The sequence below is a fragment of the Antrostomus carolinensis genome, unplaced genomic scaffold (genome assembly GCF_000700745.2).
Source record: "Antrostomus carolinensis isolate BGI_N321 unplaced genomic scaffold, ASM70074v2 scaffold17120, whole genome shotgun sequence".
NCBI lineage: Eukaryota > Metazoa > Chordata > Aves > Caprimulgiformes > Caprimulgidae > Antrostomus > Antrostomus carolinensis.
The window spans coordinates 4,447-19,652 of NW_010286673.1; the positions used below are offsets into that span (position 1 = coordinate 4,447).

Genomic DNA, 15,206 nt, shown 5'->3' on the forward strand with positions numbered 1-15,206 from the left:
GCGGGGAGGCCCCCCCCCCCCCCCCCCCGCCCAGCCTGTTCCAATGCTTGACTGCCCTTTCGGTGAAGAATTTTTTTCCTAATATCCACTCTAAGTCTCCCCGGGTATAACTTAAGGCCATTTCCTCTCATTCTGTTGGTTGTTACCTGGGAGAAGAGACCCCCAGCTCGCTCCACCCTCCTTTCAGGGAGTTGTAGAGAGTGAGAAGGTCTCCCCTCAGCCTCCTTTTCTCCAGGCTAAACAACCCCAGTTCCCTCAGCTGCTCCTCATCACACTTGTGCTCTAGACCCTTCCCCAGCTCCATTGCCCTTCCTCTGGACACGGTCTTTTAGCCAATGTTTGTGCATCCAGATTGTGATGAACAAGTAAACTTCTATATACTACTTAGTAGAGGAGCATTTTCTCACTGTATGGGTTTAAGTTTTATAAAGGACTTCCAGGTTGTTTACCACTATGAAGGACTCAGTCCTACACAGAGATCTGCTATTTTTTGTGAAGTGTTGTCATCCTGTGAATTGCTGGCAGGTTATTTGACACTTCATCCTTCTCCATACTCTCTTATGAGAGTCCTGGTTCTTTTAGCAGAGCAGAGGAAATCGAGGTCCTTCTAGCAGATCACATGTATACAGTATAAGTGGGAGCGTAGGGTTGCTTTGGGGTGCCTCTCTGACATGAGGACGTTGTACTGGTGTTAGGCCAGCAGTGAAGCTGCAGCAAATATGCCCAGAACCAGTGTTGCTTAGAGGAGTGGTCCCACAGCTGATGCTTTTTTGAAGGATTTCTCGCAGCCCAGAAGGCCAATAACTGAATCCTGGGCTGCATCCAGAGCAGCGTGGGCAGCAGGTCGAGGGAGGGGATTCTGCCCCTCTGCTCCACTGTCCTGACACCCCACCTGCAGTGCTGCCTCCAGTACTGGGGCCCCCAACACAAGAAAGACATGGACCTACTGGAGTGAGTCCAGAGGAGGCCATAAGGATGATGCGAGGGACATGGCTGGAGGGCTGGAGCACCTCTGCTGTGAGGACAGGCTGAGAGAGTTGGGGCTGTTCAGCCTGGAGAAGAGAAGGATTCAGGGAGACTTTCTTGTGGCCTTCTAGTACTTGAAGGGGCCCTACAAGAAAGCTGAAGAGGGACTTTGGAGAAGGGCAGGTAGTGATAGAACAAGGGGTGATGGCTTCAAACTGTAAGAGGGGAGGTTTAGATTAGACATTAGGAAGAAATTCTTTCCCGGGAGGGTGGTGAGACACTGGCCCAGGTTGCCCAGAGAAGCTGTGGCTGCTCCTCCCTGGAAGTGTTCAAAGCCAGGTTGGATGAGGCTTTGAGCAACCTGGTCTTGTGGAAGGTGTCCCTGTTAATGGCAGGGGGATTGGAACTGGGTGAACTTTAAGGTCCCTTCCAACCCAAACCAGTCTGTGATTCCATGATTCTGTGATTTCAAGACCCAGCACTTGGCAGCTCCAGGAATATGAAAAATAACTGGGGCCAGGCACAGTGCGTCGGCTACCTCTCACATGTAAGAGTGCCATTCTTTAAAGATGCAAAGCTCACACGTACATTTGCTTCCTTCCCAAGTCCCTTTCTTCTCTGACACCTCCTATGTGGGGAAAGTAAAATGACCCTGTGCACATCCCATTTCACATACATATCTGTGGAGCTTAAGAAATGGCATTCATAAGCATATTTCGTGTGTTTGTGCACTTGGGGCTCTAAATGTTCTTGTAGGTTGTACATCTCAGAAGCCTCTCCAGCTGATAACTAATCTTGCACTCCATTTATTTTACTGTCAGAGCCAGGGGTGGAAAGTCTGTAAGAGCTCACTTCCTTCACCGACTCCTATTCAGAGTAAAATAAAACTCCATCATTTTCCAGTGATCTGTCGATGGATTATCTGGATTGTATCTGGCATGCAGGTGCTCAGTGGCCACTGTGCAGAAACCAAGTTCAGAGGTGTTCATTAGCATATCTGCAAGCACCCCTTGAATAAGATCTTGCTACTTCTGGAAGGAGTTGAGTTTGCTGCCTTTCACGTGGTGGGCTTTGCAAACTCATAACCTGTCTGGTGGTTGCGCACATCCCCATTCTGCTCCCCTATGTGTGCCTTAGCAGCCAGGCTGGTGGGGAGGGGTGCAGAAAGGTGTTATTTCATGTACCCTCCAGGAAAAGGAAAGCCAACTGTATAAAAAGGACCTCTGCAGCCCTGAGGAGGTATGGGAAGGCCAAATCCTGCACCGTGCTACTGAAACACCAGCTGTTCTACTTTCTGTTCTCAAGCTATCAGTTTACAGTCAGTTTCTGCTTAATATTAAAAATTTCTTGGACTTCTGAAGATCTCTTTTGTTTTGTTTTTTTTTTTTCTTCTTTCTCTCTCTTTTTTTTTCGACAGCCTCTTGAGCTTACACGAAAAATCCTCCGAGATAAGCAGAACAAGAAGAATTCTGGTCAGCCCATCCCAGTATTTCCATCTTGGGTGTATGAGAGACCTGCACTTATTGGCGATTTCTTAATTGGCACCAGTTTAAGCACTGACACAACGGTACCTATAGGTATGTGATACACAGGGAAAACTGCATGAATTTTTTACGTTTTGTACTTGTTCAGAAGTGCTGTTCAGATTTCATGACGCTCGGGATGAAAGCAAAACTTGGCTCTTTGCACTCTGTGGATGAAGAGCGGGACTCAAAAAAAACCCAAACTTACTTTATTCACAGTGTTTCTCCTTTGCTCAATTCCAGTCCCACTGTTGATCCATGGGATCTAGTATTTTTGAGTTTCCCAATCCTTTTTCTCTCTCGAGTCACAACCTCCTTAAAATCTTACTGTAGGAGTATCACGTCTCTATTCTCAGCTGAAAAATCTGTAGTCATATTCATCAATCCACCCAGCTCAGTATCTTCTCCAGTAAGACTCTAACAACCTCCTTGATTTGCTGTCTCTCTCCTCGCCAGAGCAGCAGGGGACTAACCTCCTCCCATTGTATTCTAGCTTTAGGTTCAGCTGTGGATAGTTTCTTATTCATAAATTAGGTTTAAGTATTTTTTTTGGAAGAGAACTGCTGAGTTAGAGACTCATGTTTCCATTCCCCAGAACTGTGGAAGCTCCTACAAAAAACCTGTAGCTTCTTTCTGATGTGGATTTGGGCTGTGCCTGAGGGGGGATATGAAAACAGTAGGCTCATTCTCGGTGGTGTCCTTAAATAGCTTGTCCACCAGTGCATTTCTGGCGGGGCCTTTGGGGATGCGCTCTGAGGGTATGTTCCTAGCAAGCTCAGAACCGTTTGTTCTCTCACATATGATCCTACAAATGGAGAGGGATTGTTGCCTTGTTTCATGAGAGAAGCTTTGCTATAGTTAGTGTTGTAATCACTCTGTTGCCTGGTCTTCTGATGCATTTGATTATATTTTGGGTTGAGTCCTTTATTATCCTGGTTTTGCTGGGACAGAGTTAATTTTCTTCCCAGTAGTTAGAATAGCTGTGGTTTAGTTTCAGTGTAGGATTTGTTATGAGAAGAATGTTGATCAGGTTCTAATGTTATTAGTTGCTGCTGGAGCCCAAGGCCACCGTGTTTGGCTGGTTCACAGCTGCATTAGGACTGGGAGGGAGAAGCGCAGTGAACAGCAAAACCCCAAACTGGCATTGGCTCTGCCAATGAGATATTCCATGTCATGTCACGTCATGTCAGTATATTAACCGGGGCTGACTGGAAATCGGGGGGATTCTCTCGGGGATCTCTTGGGCTCTCACTCTTCCAGGGTTTCAGTTTGGGGGCTTGTCTCTGCTCTGGGATCGCTGGCTGGCATAGGCTGGGCATTGGTTAGTGTGTGGTGAGCAATTGCACTGTGCATCACTCATGTGCATTCTGTTATTACTATTATCATCATTATCATTTTATTTCCATTAGTAAATTGTTTTTATCTCAACCCATGAGTCTTCTTGCCCTTATCCTTCCAATTCTCTCCCCTAATCCCTGAGGTGGGATGAGAGTAAGAGAGTGACTGGGTGTGTGTTTGGCTGCAACCACCACAGTCTTTGCAGCTGGTTTGTAGTTCACCGCACCATTCAGAGACTCTACAGTTTGCAGTTCCCCTGCAGTTTTTGCTGGACTAGCATTTCTTTGTGTCTGTATTTGAACTGTTTTCTTGGTATTTTAATATTTTGGTGGAGGGGAGGTAGGGGGAGTTGTTGACAAGACTGGAGATCCTCTGGTCCAGTATAACCGAGCGCTGTTGGTTGGAGGGATCAGCTGTGGGTGTTGTTCTCTTGGTCACAGATGTCAGATGTATAGCCCTGTCTACTTGGTTTGCTTTGGATATAAATGAGCAAAGGATTCTGTTTTCCTGGAAAGCAAGGTAGGTGATTTTGGAGTTGACCCTAACTCAGTTTTATTTCTCTCTATCTTGATTCAGCTTTGTGTGATCTTTTGTTCTCTTTGAATGGTAGTGTGTCTTCCTTTCAAACTTCTGGTACTAGATTGAAATTATATGAATGGATGATCAGGTAGCACTATGGCATGTTCTTATTATGTTCTTCTTTTGTCTTCTCTTTGAAAACAGGTACTTTGCCATTGGCGTCCCAAGAATCCATGATTGTGGAGGACTTGCTGTATGTTCTGATTGGTGTGGATGGAAGATACATCACAGCACAGCCTCTCATAGGCAGGCAGAACCGAGCGTTTTCAGTCGATCCAAACTTGGACTTGTCCATCAAAGAGCTGGTGACCAGGATTCTTCCTGTAGCAGCAAGTTACTCTATTGTCACCAGGTACCAAGCTGACTTTTGTAAAGAGGAGGATATTCTCCTTTGAGCATCAGGTTGTAGAACAGAGAATCTGTCATTGTGCAGATGTTAGCTTCCAAGCTTAATTTAAACCTGTGGGGATATAAAATAAGAATGATGATTTATTTGAATTTATTTTAGCTACATTTCTTTTTGCTGGGTTTCTCCTCTGTACTGCCAGTTCACTTTTTCGTTCACCTCACCTTCGCTTTGTCCAAACTTGCTCTTGGTAAATTCAGGCAAAGTGCAAATAGGATGTGTCTGCTTATTCTGGCATGTCTCTTTCCACTCTGCTGTGAATTTCTCCATGTGTCCTGCTTTTTGCTCTGCTCTGGGCACCCAGGACTGAGACAACCTTTGCATGCGTCTGAGCAGGAGAACCTCCTGCTGCTTAGTTTCTGGTAGCTTACCTTAAGTGAAAAGGTCTTAGTGAAGGTACACCTCATTAACAGCAGATGTTTGTTATGTAGATATCTGCATTTGATTCAAAGTTCCTAAAAGATCAGCAAAGGGAAAGAAGCATTTTTAGGGTATGATTCATCCAATCTCTTTTATGTGTCTCCTTACAGATTATATGATTTGTGTTCAGAAGCATCTGTCTCTCTCCACTAATGTGTATGGAGCCATGTAAATCTGGTCAGATGAATCCCCGCTGTGACATGTGGTGTCAGAAGCTCGCAACAGTGCTTTCTTGCATGTCTGGGTGCACATTGCTTCCTTCCTGTCCTCTAATCTGCTGCTTATGCAAAGACAATCACCTTGAAAATCCTGACTCGCACTTTTTACATCGTGGTTTTGCGAATAATTCTAATTCCCCTGCAAATTGAGAGGAAGTGTCCTGCAGATAAAATTCCTAAAAATGATAGAAAGTGCCTTGCCTGAAAGAGTTTTCATTTTGCTTTTTACAGATTTATAGAGGAGAAATCTTCCTTCGAGTACGGACAGGTAAATCATGCTCTGGCTGCTGCTATGCGGACTCTAATCAAGGAATACATGATACTAATTACCCAGCTGGAACATCTTCAGAGACAGGGACTTCTGTCACTGCAGAAACTCTGGTTTTATATCCAGCCCACAATGAGGACCTTGGAGATTCTTGCTTCACTTGGTAAATTTCAAAAATACAGTCATTACATTTTGTTACATGACAACTTCTGAAAACTCTACAGAGTAGCAATACAGGTAGGGGATGTGTCATTTGAATTTTATGTTATATTAAAGAAGAAAGCCAAGGGGAATTGTACTTGTCAGAGCACTGCTCTTTTTTGAGACCAGTGGGCTCTAGGGCTGAATCTGCCCTTCAGAGCTGTCATGAGGCATGTCCATGCCTTTTGGATCAGTTGTTTCCACCACTGCTGTCTCTACTCAGCTTCTTTCCAAGTGTCTCTCTAGCTGTGTGTGGATATATAACTGCAAACCAATTCAACTGGAAGCAACTCCTCAGAGTTTCTAGTCCAACTCCTTCCTCACAGCTACAGCAGGTTGCTTAGAGCCACGTCCAGGTGAGTCTGGAGCAATGGAGATCCCCCACTAATTCTGGGCCCTTTCCCATGACTTCATCACCCTTTTTGTGAAAATTTCTTTCTGTATCTCCAACTGGAATTGCCCTTCTTTACGTTTTGCACTTTTGATATTCTTGCTGAGCTCCTACAAGAGGAGTCTCTTATCATCCCCTGTAGAACCATCCATTGGATAGTGAAGGACTGTGGTTCAGCATTCCCCCAGCTTCATCTTCTCTTCTCTTGGCTAAGAAGCCCTGCTCCCTGAGACTCTCCTTGTATGCCCTGAGCATCAGCCTCCCACCATCTTACTAACCTGCTACACTCCATTTTGTCATTCATACTGGGGACCCTAAACTGAATGCAGTGCTCCAGGTGTGGCCTCACCAGTGCTGGGCAGAGGAGAATATTCACCGTCAGCACAGCCCTGGGTGCAGTTGATGTTCATCGCCACAAGGACATGCTGCTGACCCACAATCAGCTTGATTGTTACAGAATACCAGACTGGTTGGGATTGGAAGCGACCCCAGGAGATCATCCAGTCCAACCCCCCTCTCTCAGTCTTTCCTTATAAGAAAGATTGTCCACCAAACATCTCCAGAGAAGGAGACTCCACAACCTCTCTGGGCAGCCTGTCCCAGGGCTCTGGCACCCTCACAGTAAAGAAGTTTTTCCTCATGTTTAAGTGGAACCTCCTGTGTTCCAGCTTGTACCCTTTGCTCCTTATCCTATCGCTGGCCACCACTGAGCAGAGTCTGGCCCCATGCTCTTGAAACCTGCCCTTTAGATATTTTGTAAACATTTATCAGATCTCCTCTCAGTCTTCTCTTCTCCAGGCTGAACAGACCCAGGTCTCTCAGTCTTTCCTTATAAGAAAGATTGTCCACCAGGGCTCCCTGCTTGGTCTCTGCAGTGCTGCTCCTCAGCCAGATGGTCCCACCCTCTGCCCTTGCCTGGGGTTGTTGGTCACAGATGCAGTTACCTCGGTAATTTTGGCTAAACTCTTTGGCATGAGAATACTTGTACATTTCTCTCTAGTCAGCCCAGAGAATTTATCTGGCTGTAAACATCTGTTCTATTTACAATCTGGAACTGAATGATTCCTCTTGGTAGTCACTTTTCCTGAAATTTTCAGTTATTTGGAACACAGCAGTTAGCCAACTACTTTAAGGGTTACTTTGATGTGAAACTCATGGCAGTACTGTATTCCTCTGTTCCTACATCCCTCTTGTGATAGCAAAGTACGAATTTCACTATTGACCTACATAAATCCTGATGTGCAAGCTATATGCCTGGCTATTTTGGTGTCACAGTTGAGAACAGAAGTGCTTTTGAGATCAGAAGTTTCTCAAGCAAGCCACTGAAGTGTGTTTCTTCCATTACTGCTTGGAATGTGGATATCTATACACAGTCCTCTTGGTGTAGGAGGCTTTTGAACTCTAAGCCACCATGTACTTTGTGTCTACCTGAGTTCAGTTCTTCCCTGGAGGGTTGGGTTTGGTTATTGCTTTTTTAGATTGTGTTTTCATTTCAGGATATTTCAGGATGTAAGCTTTTGGTTGTGTGGTGGAATGGCATTGCATCTTCTCAGCCAGTGTCTAACAGCTGCTGTGGAGATCTGTGACTTGGGGTGGTCAGCTAATCAACTGCTAACTTTAAGAAATTTAACAGCATAGCTTATGCAATTAATCTGTGTCAGCTTTGTGTCTTACATCTATATTTTTAAATTGTAGCTACTTCTGTGGATAAAGGTGAGTGTATGGGAGGATCAACCCTGAGCTTACTCCATGACAAGACTTTCAATTACACGGGGGACAGCCAGGCCCAGGAGCTGTGTCTGTATTTAACCAAGGCAGCCAGCGTGCCTTATTTTGAAATTCTGGAAAAGTGGATATATCGAGGCATCATTAATGATCCATACAGGTAAAGAACAGTTAAGGAATGAAAATAGAATGCAAAAGTTAAGAAATACCATTTGGGTCTTTGGCTTCTACTTTTTTAGTGCGCCCATCCCTCTGCTTTATCGAGTCTGCATAGCCTAGGGGCCTGGACCTGGCAGCAGCAGGCAGACGAGGCAACTTTGCAAGGAAGGGGAGCTGCTGGAGCATGTTGTGCTACATTTCTCATTTGATTCAGTGGTTATACACTCAGAGACACTCTCATTTGCTTTATTTTTCCAAATTCAGGGAAATTATATGCAAAAGTGAATAGCACAACAGTTGAAATGTGCAGTCCACTCACATTCCACCTTACCATGCCTGTCCACCTTTAAGTGTTCTTTTCTCTCATCCTCATCCTCTTCATGACAGGGGTGAGCCCTCTTCTCATAGGGAAAAACTGTGGTAACTCAGTGAATCAATGTTAAATGTGGTCCACTAATGTGCTAATCTGATGTGAGCTAACAACACTCTCTGAAGTTTCATGGCTTTTGTAGAATCGCTTGAAGCATTTTGCTGCATTTAGTTTATGCAGCGTTTTTGTTTCCCACATTTTCAGAATCCTAAGGGGGACAAAACTCAAGTTAAAATAGCTAAAATTAATGCCTTCCTGATGGTGAGAAGGCAGACAAAGGCCACCTTCCTCACCTCTACACTGACAACTAAATAATGTTTAGACTTGGTTTGTGAAACCTGTGAAATTCTCTGTCATAATTGATTGCAGATTAGCAGAAACACTCTGCCTAATGCCTCTCCTCTTACTGCAAATACAGACTAATTTCAGTTCTTGGTTGAAATGTATTTTCATGAGACCTCATTTCTGATAGATCATATTACCAGTTTGCAGGTCAAAAAAAGTAACGGTCATTGTACCACTTCCTGCTTCTAAACATCTGCTTTAACTGTTCAGTGAGTTCATGGTGGAGGAACATGAGCTGCAGAAGGAGAAGATTCAGGAGGACTATAACGACAAGTATTGGGATCAAAGATATACTGTTGTCCAGCAACAGATTCCCTCATTCTTGCAGAAAATGGCTGACAAAATACTAAGCACAGGTAGGTCAAGAAATGCTTCTTATGTAGGAGGAGTCTTGAGACAAGCGTCACTGTTGGTTGTGTAAAGATAAAGTAAATGTCATTGTACTTTGCCACTTTATGGGATTGTCCAGCTGAACTTTTCAGAGGAATAGAAGAATCAAATTTAAAAGGAATCCCAAATCCTACAAATAAAGCAACACATGGGAAGGGGTCCAGCAGCAAGGGGAGTTGTCTGTCACAGAGTCATAGAATGATGGGGGTCAGAAGGGGCCTCAGGTGATCATCCAGTCCAACCCCCCTGCCAAAGCAGGTCCATCTCAAACACATTGCACAGGATGGTGTCCAGGCAGTTTTTTAATATCTCCAGGGAGGGCGACTCCACAACCTCTCTGGGCAGCCTGTCCCAGGGCTCTGGCACCCTCACAGTAAAGAAGGTTTTCCTCATGTTTAAGTGGAACCTCCTGTGTTCCAGCTTGTGCCCATTGCCCCTTGTTCTATCACTGGCCACCACCGAGAAGACTCTGGCCCCAAGCTCTTGAAACCTGCCCTTTAGATATTTATAAACATTGATAGGGTCCTGTCTCAGTCTTCTCTTCTCCAGGCTGAACAGACCCAGCTCTCAGTCTTTCCTCACAGGAAAGATGTTCCAGCCCCTTAATCATCTTTGTAGCCCTTTGTCTTACTGCTCTGTTTCATGGCTACAGTTTTCTAGCAGCTAGCTAGATGGAGCTAGACAACTGAGATTTGAACATGCTGAGTTGTCATTTGGATGTTTAAATGAAGCATGCAACCTGATGGTTCTCTTCCATAAGTACATAACCATCCAAAAGCAACTTCTGAAATCTAGCAGCAGATCTCCAAACTTTCTGGCTATCTGCAGAGATGTTTTGCCATCACTGGAAAACAAAACCATTTCTAAATATCATACTAGGTGCCTAATTTAAAATTCTTTATCCTCTTTTGAAAGGTGCCTAAATCCTTTCCAGCTTTCAGTAGAACTTAGTGTAAACATTTCACAGCATATCTTCCTCTTGAAGGTAATGGTCTGAAAGTTTCCCATTGTGTGTACACTTGGTATGAATATGGATCATTATTTCTTTTTGCTTCTAGGGAAATATTTAAATGTTGTGCGAGAATGCGGACGTGATGTTACCTGCCCCGTGGCTAAAGAGGTCATCTATACTTTAAAAGAGCGAGCATATGTGGAACAAATAGAAAAAGCGTATAACTATGCTAGCAAAGTTCTTCTGGATTTCCTAATGGAGGAGAAAGAGCTGGTGGCTCACCTAAGGTTTGATTTATTTTACTAAATGCATGCTAAAGAGATTAGTTCTGATAGTGACTATAAATTTTTGAAGTTAGGTCTCTTTTCTTGGGATATTATTAATATATTCTCTCTACTTCCTTTAGAAAGATTGACCTGAAAAAAGATTATTTTTTTTTCCCCATGGAGAGAAAAAAAAAAAACAAGCAAAAGTGTAAAATTGTAGAAATTTTGGGTAGGAAGGATGCCTGGGAGTCTTCAGTCCAACTTCCTTGGAAGGCTGTTGCCAAAACTAGGTCAGGACCGTTGTGGCTGTGGCTTTGTCTAGCCCAGTCCCAAAACTTGCCCTTGGGTACAGACATCCCCCGCTTCTTTCATGGACTGTCCTACAGCTGCATGTCACTCCCACTCAGGAAAGGAGTTTCCTAGTATCATCTGGTGTGATGTGTCCTGGGGTGCATCAGGCACTGTACTACGAGCCGGTCCAGGGAGGTGATCGTCCCGCTCTGCTCTGCACTGGTGCAGCCTCACCTCCAGTACTGGGGGTAGTTTTGGGCACCACAGGATAAAGCTCCTGGAGAGTGTCCAGAGGAGGCCACAACATTGGGGAAGGGTTTAGAGGGGGAGCCATATGAGGAGAGCCGTCTTGTCCGGGGAACATGGTAGTTCAGGTAAGCAAAGATGCCTGTATGGGAGAAAAGAGAATAATCTTATTAAAAAATCACAGCTGAGGAAACTGTATGTGCCAGATGGTGACCAGCGCCAGGAGCAGAGGAAATGGCAGGAAGATGTGGCAGGGGAGGGTGAGGTTGGCCATGAGGAAAAGGTTCTTGAGGCAGAGAGTGGTGGAGCAGTGGGACAGGGTCCCCAGGGAGGTGGTCATGGCCCCAAGCCTGACAAGATTCCAGGAGCATTTGGCCAACATGTGCCCTCAGACACATGGTCTGAATGTTGGGATTGTCCTGTGCAGGGCCAGGAGTTGGACTGGATGATCCTTGTGGGTCTCTTCCAACTCACAACGTTCTGTGATATACACCATGGTTATTGTTGATGCAAACATACGTAGTTGGAATAAATGTATTAGTCCCAAGTTCCAGTACAGGGTTTTTCTTAACATTGTCCTTTTTTAAAGCTCATTTTAATAATCTATACTTTGATTCTTGTAACACATTCAGGCGATTGTAAATACAAGTGCATTCTAGCATGCAAACTCCAGCTTTCTTTTGTGAATCAAGCTTTTTAGTTTATTACTATCTTCACAAAACAGTAAAAACAGGAGTCTTAACTATCCAGAAGACCAAGACAGCCACAAATAGGTAGGAAATTTCAATTGATAGCTGGTTGTAATATAGTTTGTAATTGGGCTGAGACCTGGTACCAGAGGTTCTGCTTCAAATCAGTGACACAGTATGAAAGAAAGTGGTCTGAGCTTCATGGGATAAACCTGCCAAGTGACTTGCACAAGAAGATGCCAATGGTGAGACATAAGCTGGAGCAGTAATGGCAACTGAAGGGAATGTGCCTAGGAGGCCAGGTGGGATTGCTTTGGGCTGCTTTTTGCTAAGTCTGAAAAACTTGTAGCCGCAACAAAGGTGTCTTCTCCAGACCTGAGAACACTACAGCTCCAGCTGAGAGAGGTTGTGGGAAGATATGTGGGAGGCACTGATATGTGCCTTCCTGCCCTGTGAAAGCCACCAGAGAACATGCCTTGCTTCATGAAAGGTTATGAGAGCTGTGTGGAACCTGCCAGTCGTTAAGGAGATTCTTCGTAGCCTTGCTAATGACTGTCATCCTTCCAAGCCCGCTCTGCTTAATCAGACTGTTCAAAAGACACTGGCTTCCAGAGTTCTAGTGGCACGTCTTCTGTTGGGCCTGTCTATCACAGCAGTTTCAGATTAAGGTGTTGCTCAGCCTGTCCAGCTGGGGTTGATGTCTATGACCTGCTCATCTTTGAAGCAGGGTCTCTGTTAGATCAGCAGCTGTCCTGTGTGTATGTCATCTCCTGGGGTGCAAGCACAGGGGTAGCTGGTTGAGGAGGAAGCTACTGAGCTTCCAGCACATATGTGCGCTTTGAGGGCTGAAATGGGATGGTTATGGTTGAACCCCAGGGACCTGTAACAGATAACCATTTCTCCTCTGTTAAGCGAGAGTACTGACTTTCTCTCCTCTCTCCCAGAAATGTTGGTTGGAAGGGACCAACAACCTCAGCAGATCTCTAGTTCAACCTCCTGCTTGAAGTGGGGTTGTCACCAGCATTAGGTCAGGTTTTTATTTGGATTTGTGCTCTGGGATGTGTCAGCAGTAAGTATCTCACTCCCCTATCTGTTGTGTCCTCAGTTAACTGCTGACACTGTCATGACTTCCTCATGACTAGGGGAGTTTTCTTGATTTAAGAGAGTAAAGACAGTCAGGGAAACAGAGGGGCTGAGCATCATCCCAAATTGACAGTGGTTAGGAGTCTGCAACACAGGGTGTTAAGGCTGTGCTGGTCCTATTTTTGCTCTGAAAACTGCAGGTTTCATGTGTGATCCTTGGCCAGGCACTAAGTTAATCCTCAGACTCCCCTCTGAGCTTTCCAAGCTCCTGGCCCTTTGCAATTAACTCTGCCTGGTGCCAAATGAAAATTAAAATTTATGCCTCCTACTGTAGCAGAAGTCAATGCAAGTACCTGGAGTAATTAAAAAATCATTAAAAAATCATGCAGCGGCACAGATACTTGTTCATTCAAAGGAGTCCAAGATTCTGCTCTGAATTGGCAACTGCCTTTTGGATGGCTGTGCGCGCCCTGTTCAGGAGAGCAGTATGAGCCTTCACCCAGCAGTGTAGTACATACTTTTTTTTTTTCCTAAGGTGCATTTTTTTTTCAAGGAAAAAAAGAACAGCGGCAGCCCTGATCTGACTGCACAAAAGCATCCTGACTGACATGGAAGGGAGGAAGGGACATGCGTGAAAGACTAGTCTCTACATGGGTTATTTATGGCTGTATGAAGAGGAACATTTTGTGATCAAACCCAACAGGCTGGCTGAATTAATTGCTTTTGTTCCTTTAGGTTTAATAGGGATTAACTTGGGCTTTAAAAAACTTAATCAATTGTCCCTTCATTTTCTTGAGCAGATCTATAAAACACTATTTCCTGATGGATCAAGGGGACTTCTTTGTTCACTTCATGGATCTCACAGAAGAAGAACTTAAGAAGCCTGTAGATGACATCATAACTACGAGGCTAGAGGCTCTGCTTGAATTAGCCCTGCGAATGAGCACAGCCAACACAGATCCTTTCAAGGATGATTTAAAGGTAAGAATATATGTAAACAGAAGATAATTGAATTTGAGGAGGTGGCCTGCCATGATTGGAGAAGATCTGTGTGCCTGTAAGAACCTGATGAATGTGTGGCGAAGGAAAAGAGAATTGATGGCTGTCCTTCTGTAGACCTTCTCTGGGTTAAATCCTCTTTCATCCAGATTAGCAACTGGAAACACCCACTGGGGACAAGGGGCTGCGTTTTCCTACTGGCATCTAAACACAGAGAGGCTTTTAGGTGAGGCTTTTGAGTAGCCTCAGGATGAGGTGGAAGCAGTAGCGTGTCTCTCATGTTTATTCTCAGCTTGGGTGCTCACTTTGGAATACAAGAAAGCACCTGGTTAGAAGTCCTGCCTATTAATGATTGCGTATTTTACAAATGTGAAGCAGCACAAAGGCTGTGCCTGGGGAACATAAGATCTGAGTAGACCTTAGAGAGGGTGAGGGCAAGGTAGAGCGATCCGTGGAGTAGTATGTTGTGTGCTGACGGTTAAACACTACAGCCACACTGCTCTGCTGTCTGCTGCTGTGCTCTCCAGATCGTACCAGTCACTATTTCTTTCTAGCTTGGTCTGATGACTTGAGAGTGACTTGATAATTTGGACTTCTGCCACATGTCTGTTGCTACGCAGTAGTTGTGAGTGTCTTGTGGTTTCATTTTTTTTCCTGCTTTTCCTTTATAGATTGACTTGATGCCCCATGACCTCATTACACAGCTCCTGAGAGTATTGGCCATAGAAACGAAACAGGAGAAGGCCATTATCAGTGCAGATCCCACAGAGCTCACTCTCAGCGGTCTGGAAGCATTTTCCTTTGACTATATTGTTAAGTGGCCTCTGTCACTTATTATAAACAGGTAAAGTATCAATCTGCTGAAGGCAAACAAGGCAGAAGCTTTTGCATGGGGTTGAAGCAGCAAAATTTTCACACAGCAAAATACTGCAAAGGCTGTATCTTTAAAGTGATGTCGTAAATTGCTGACTAGCAGAGAATGTTTTGATGATTAAGGGGCTGGAGCATCTTTCTTCATAGAATCATAGAATCACAGACTGGTTAGGGTTGAAAGGGACCTTAAAGCTCATCTAATTCTAATCCCCCTGCCATCAGCAGGGACACCTTCCACAAGACCAGGTTGCTCAAAGCCTCATCCAGCCTGGCTTTGAACACTTCCAGGGAGGAGCAGCCACAGCTTCTCTGGGCATTAACCCCTCCCGGGGGGGCCCAGCCACAGCTCCCCTGGGCAGCCTGTTCCAGTGTCTCACCACCCTCACAGTGAAGAATTTCTTCCTAATATCTAATCTCAATCTCCCCTCTTCCAGATTAAAGCCATCACACCTTGTTCTCTCATTACCTGCCTTTATGAAAGTCCCTCCCAGCTTTCTTGTAGGCCCCT

At 44.8% G+C, this 15,206-nt stretch overlaps 1 protein-coding gene across 1 annotated transcript; it reads left to right on the forward strand.

The window, feature by feature from the left end:
• Positions 1–2,383: 2,383 nt before the first annotated feature.
• Positions 2,384–14,669, forward strand: TUBGCP2 (tubulin gamma complex component 2; the record flags this gene model as incomplete). Its single annotated transcript, XM_010177033.1, has 8 exons — positions 2,384–2,543; positions 4,551–4,758; positions 5,682–5,881; positions 8,006–8,195; positions 9,120–9,265; positions 10,358–10,538; positions 13,627–13,807; positions 14,497–14,669. Coding segments are annotated over 8 exons (1,439 nt in total), but the record flags the coding sequence as incomplete, so codon positions are not given.
• Between the last annotated feature and the right edge of the window lie 537 nt (positions 14,670–15,206).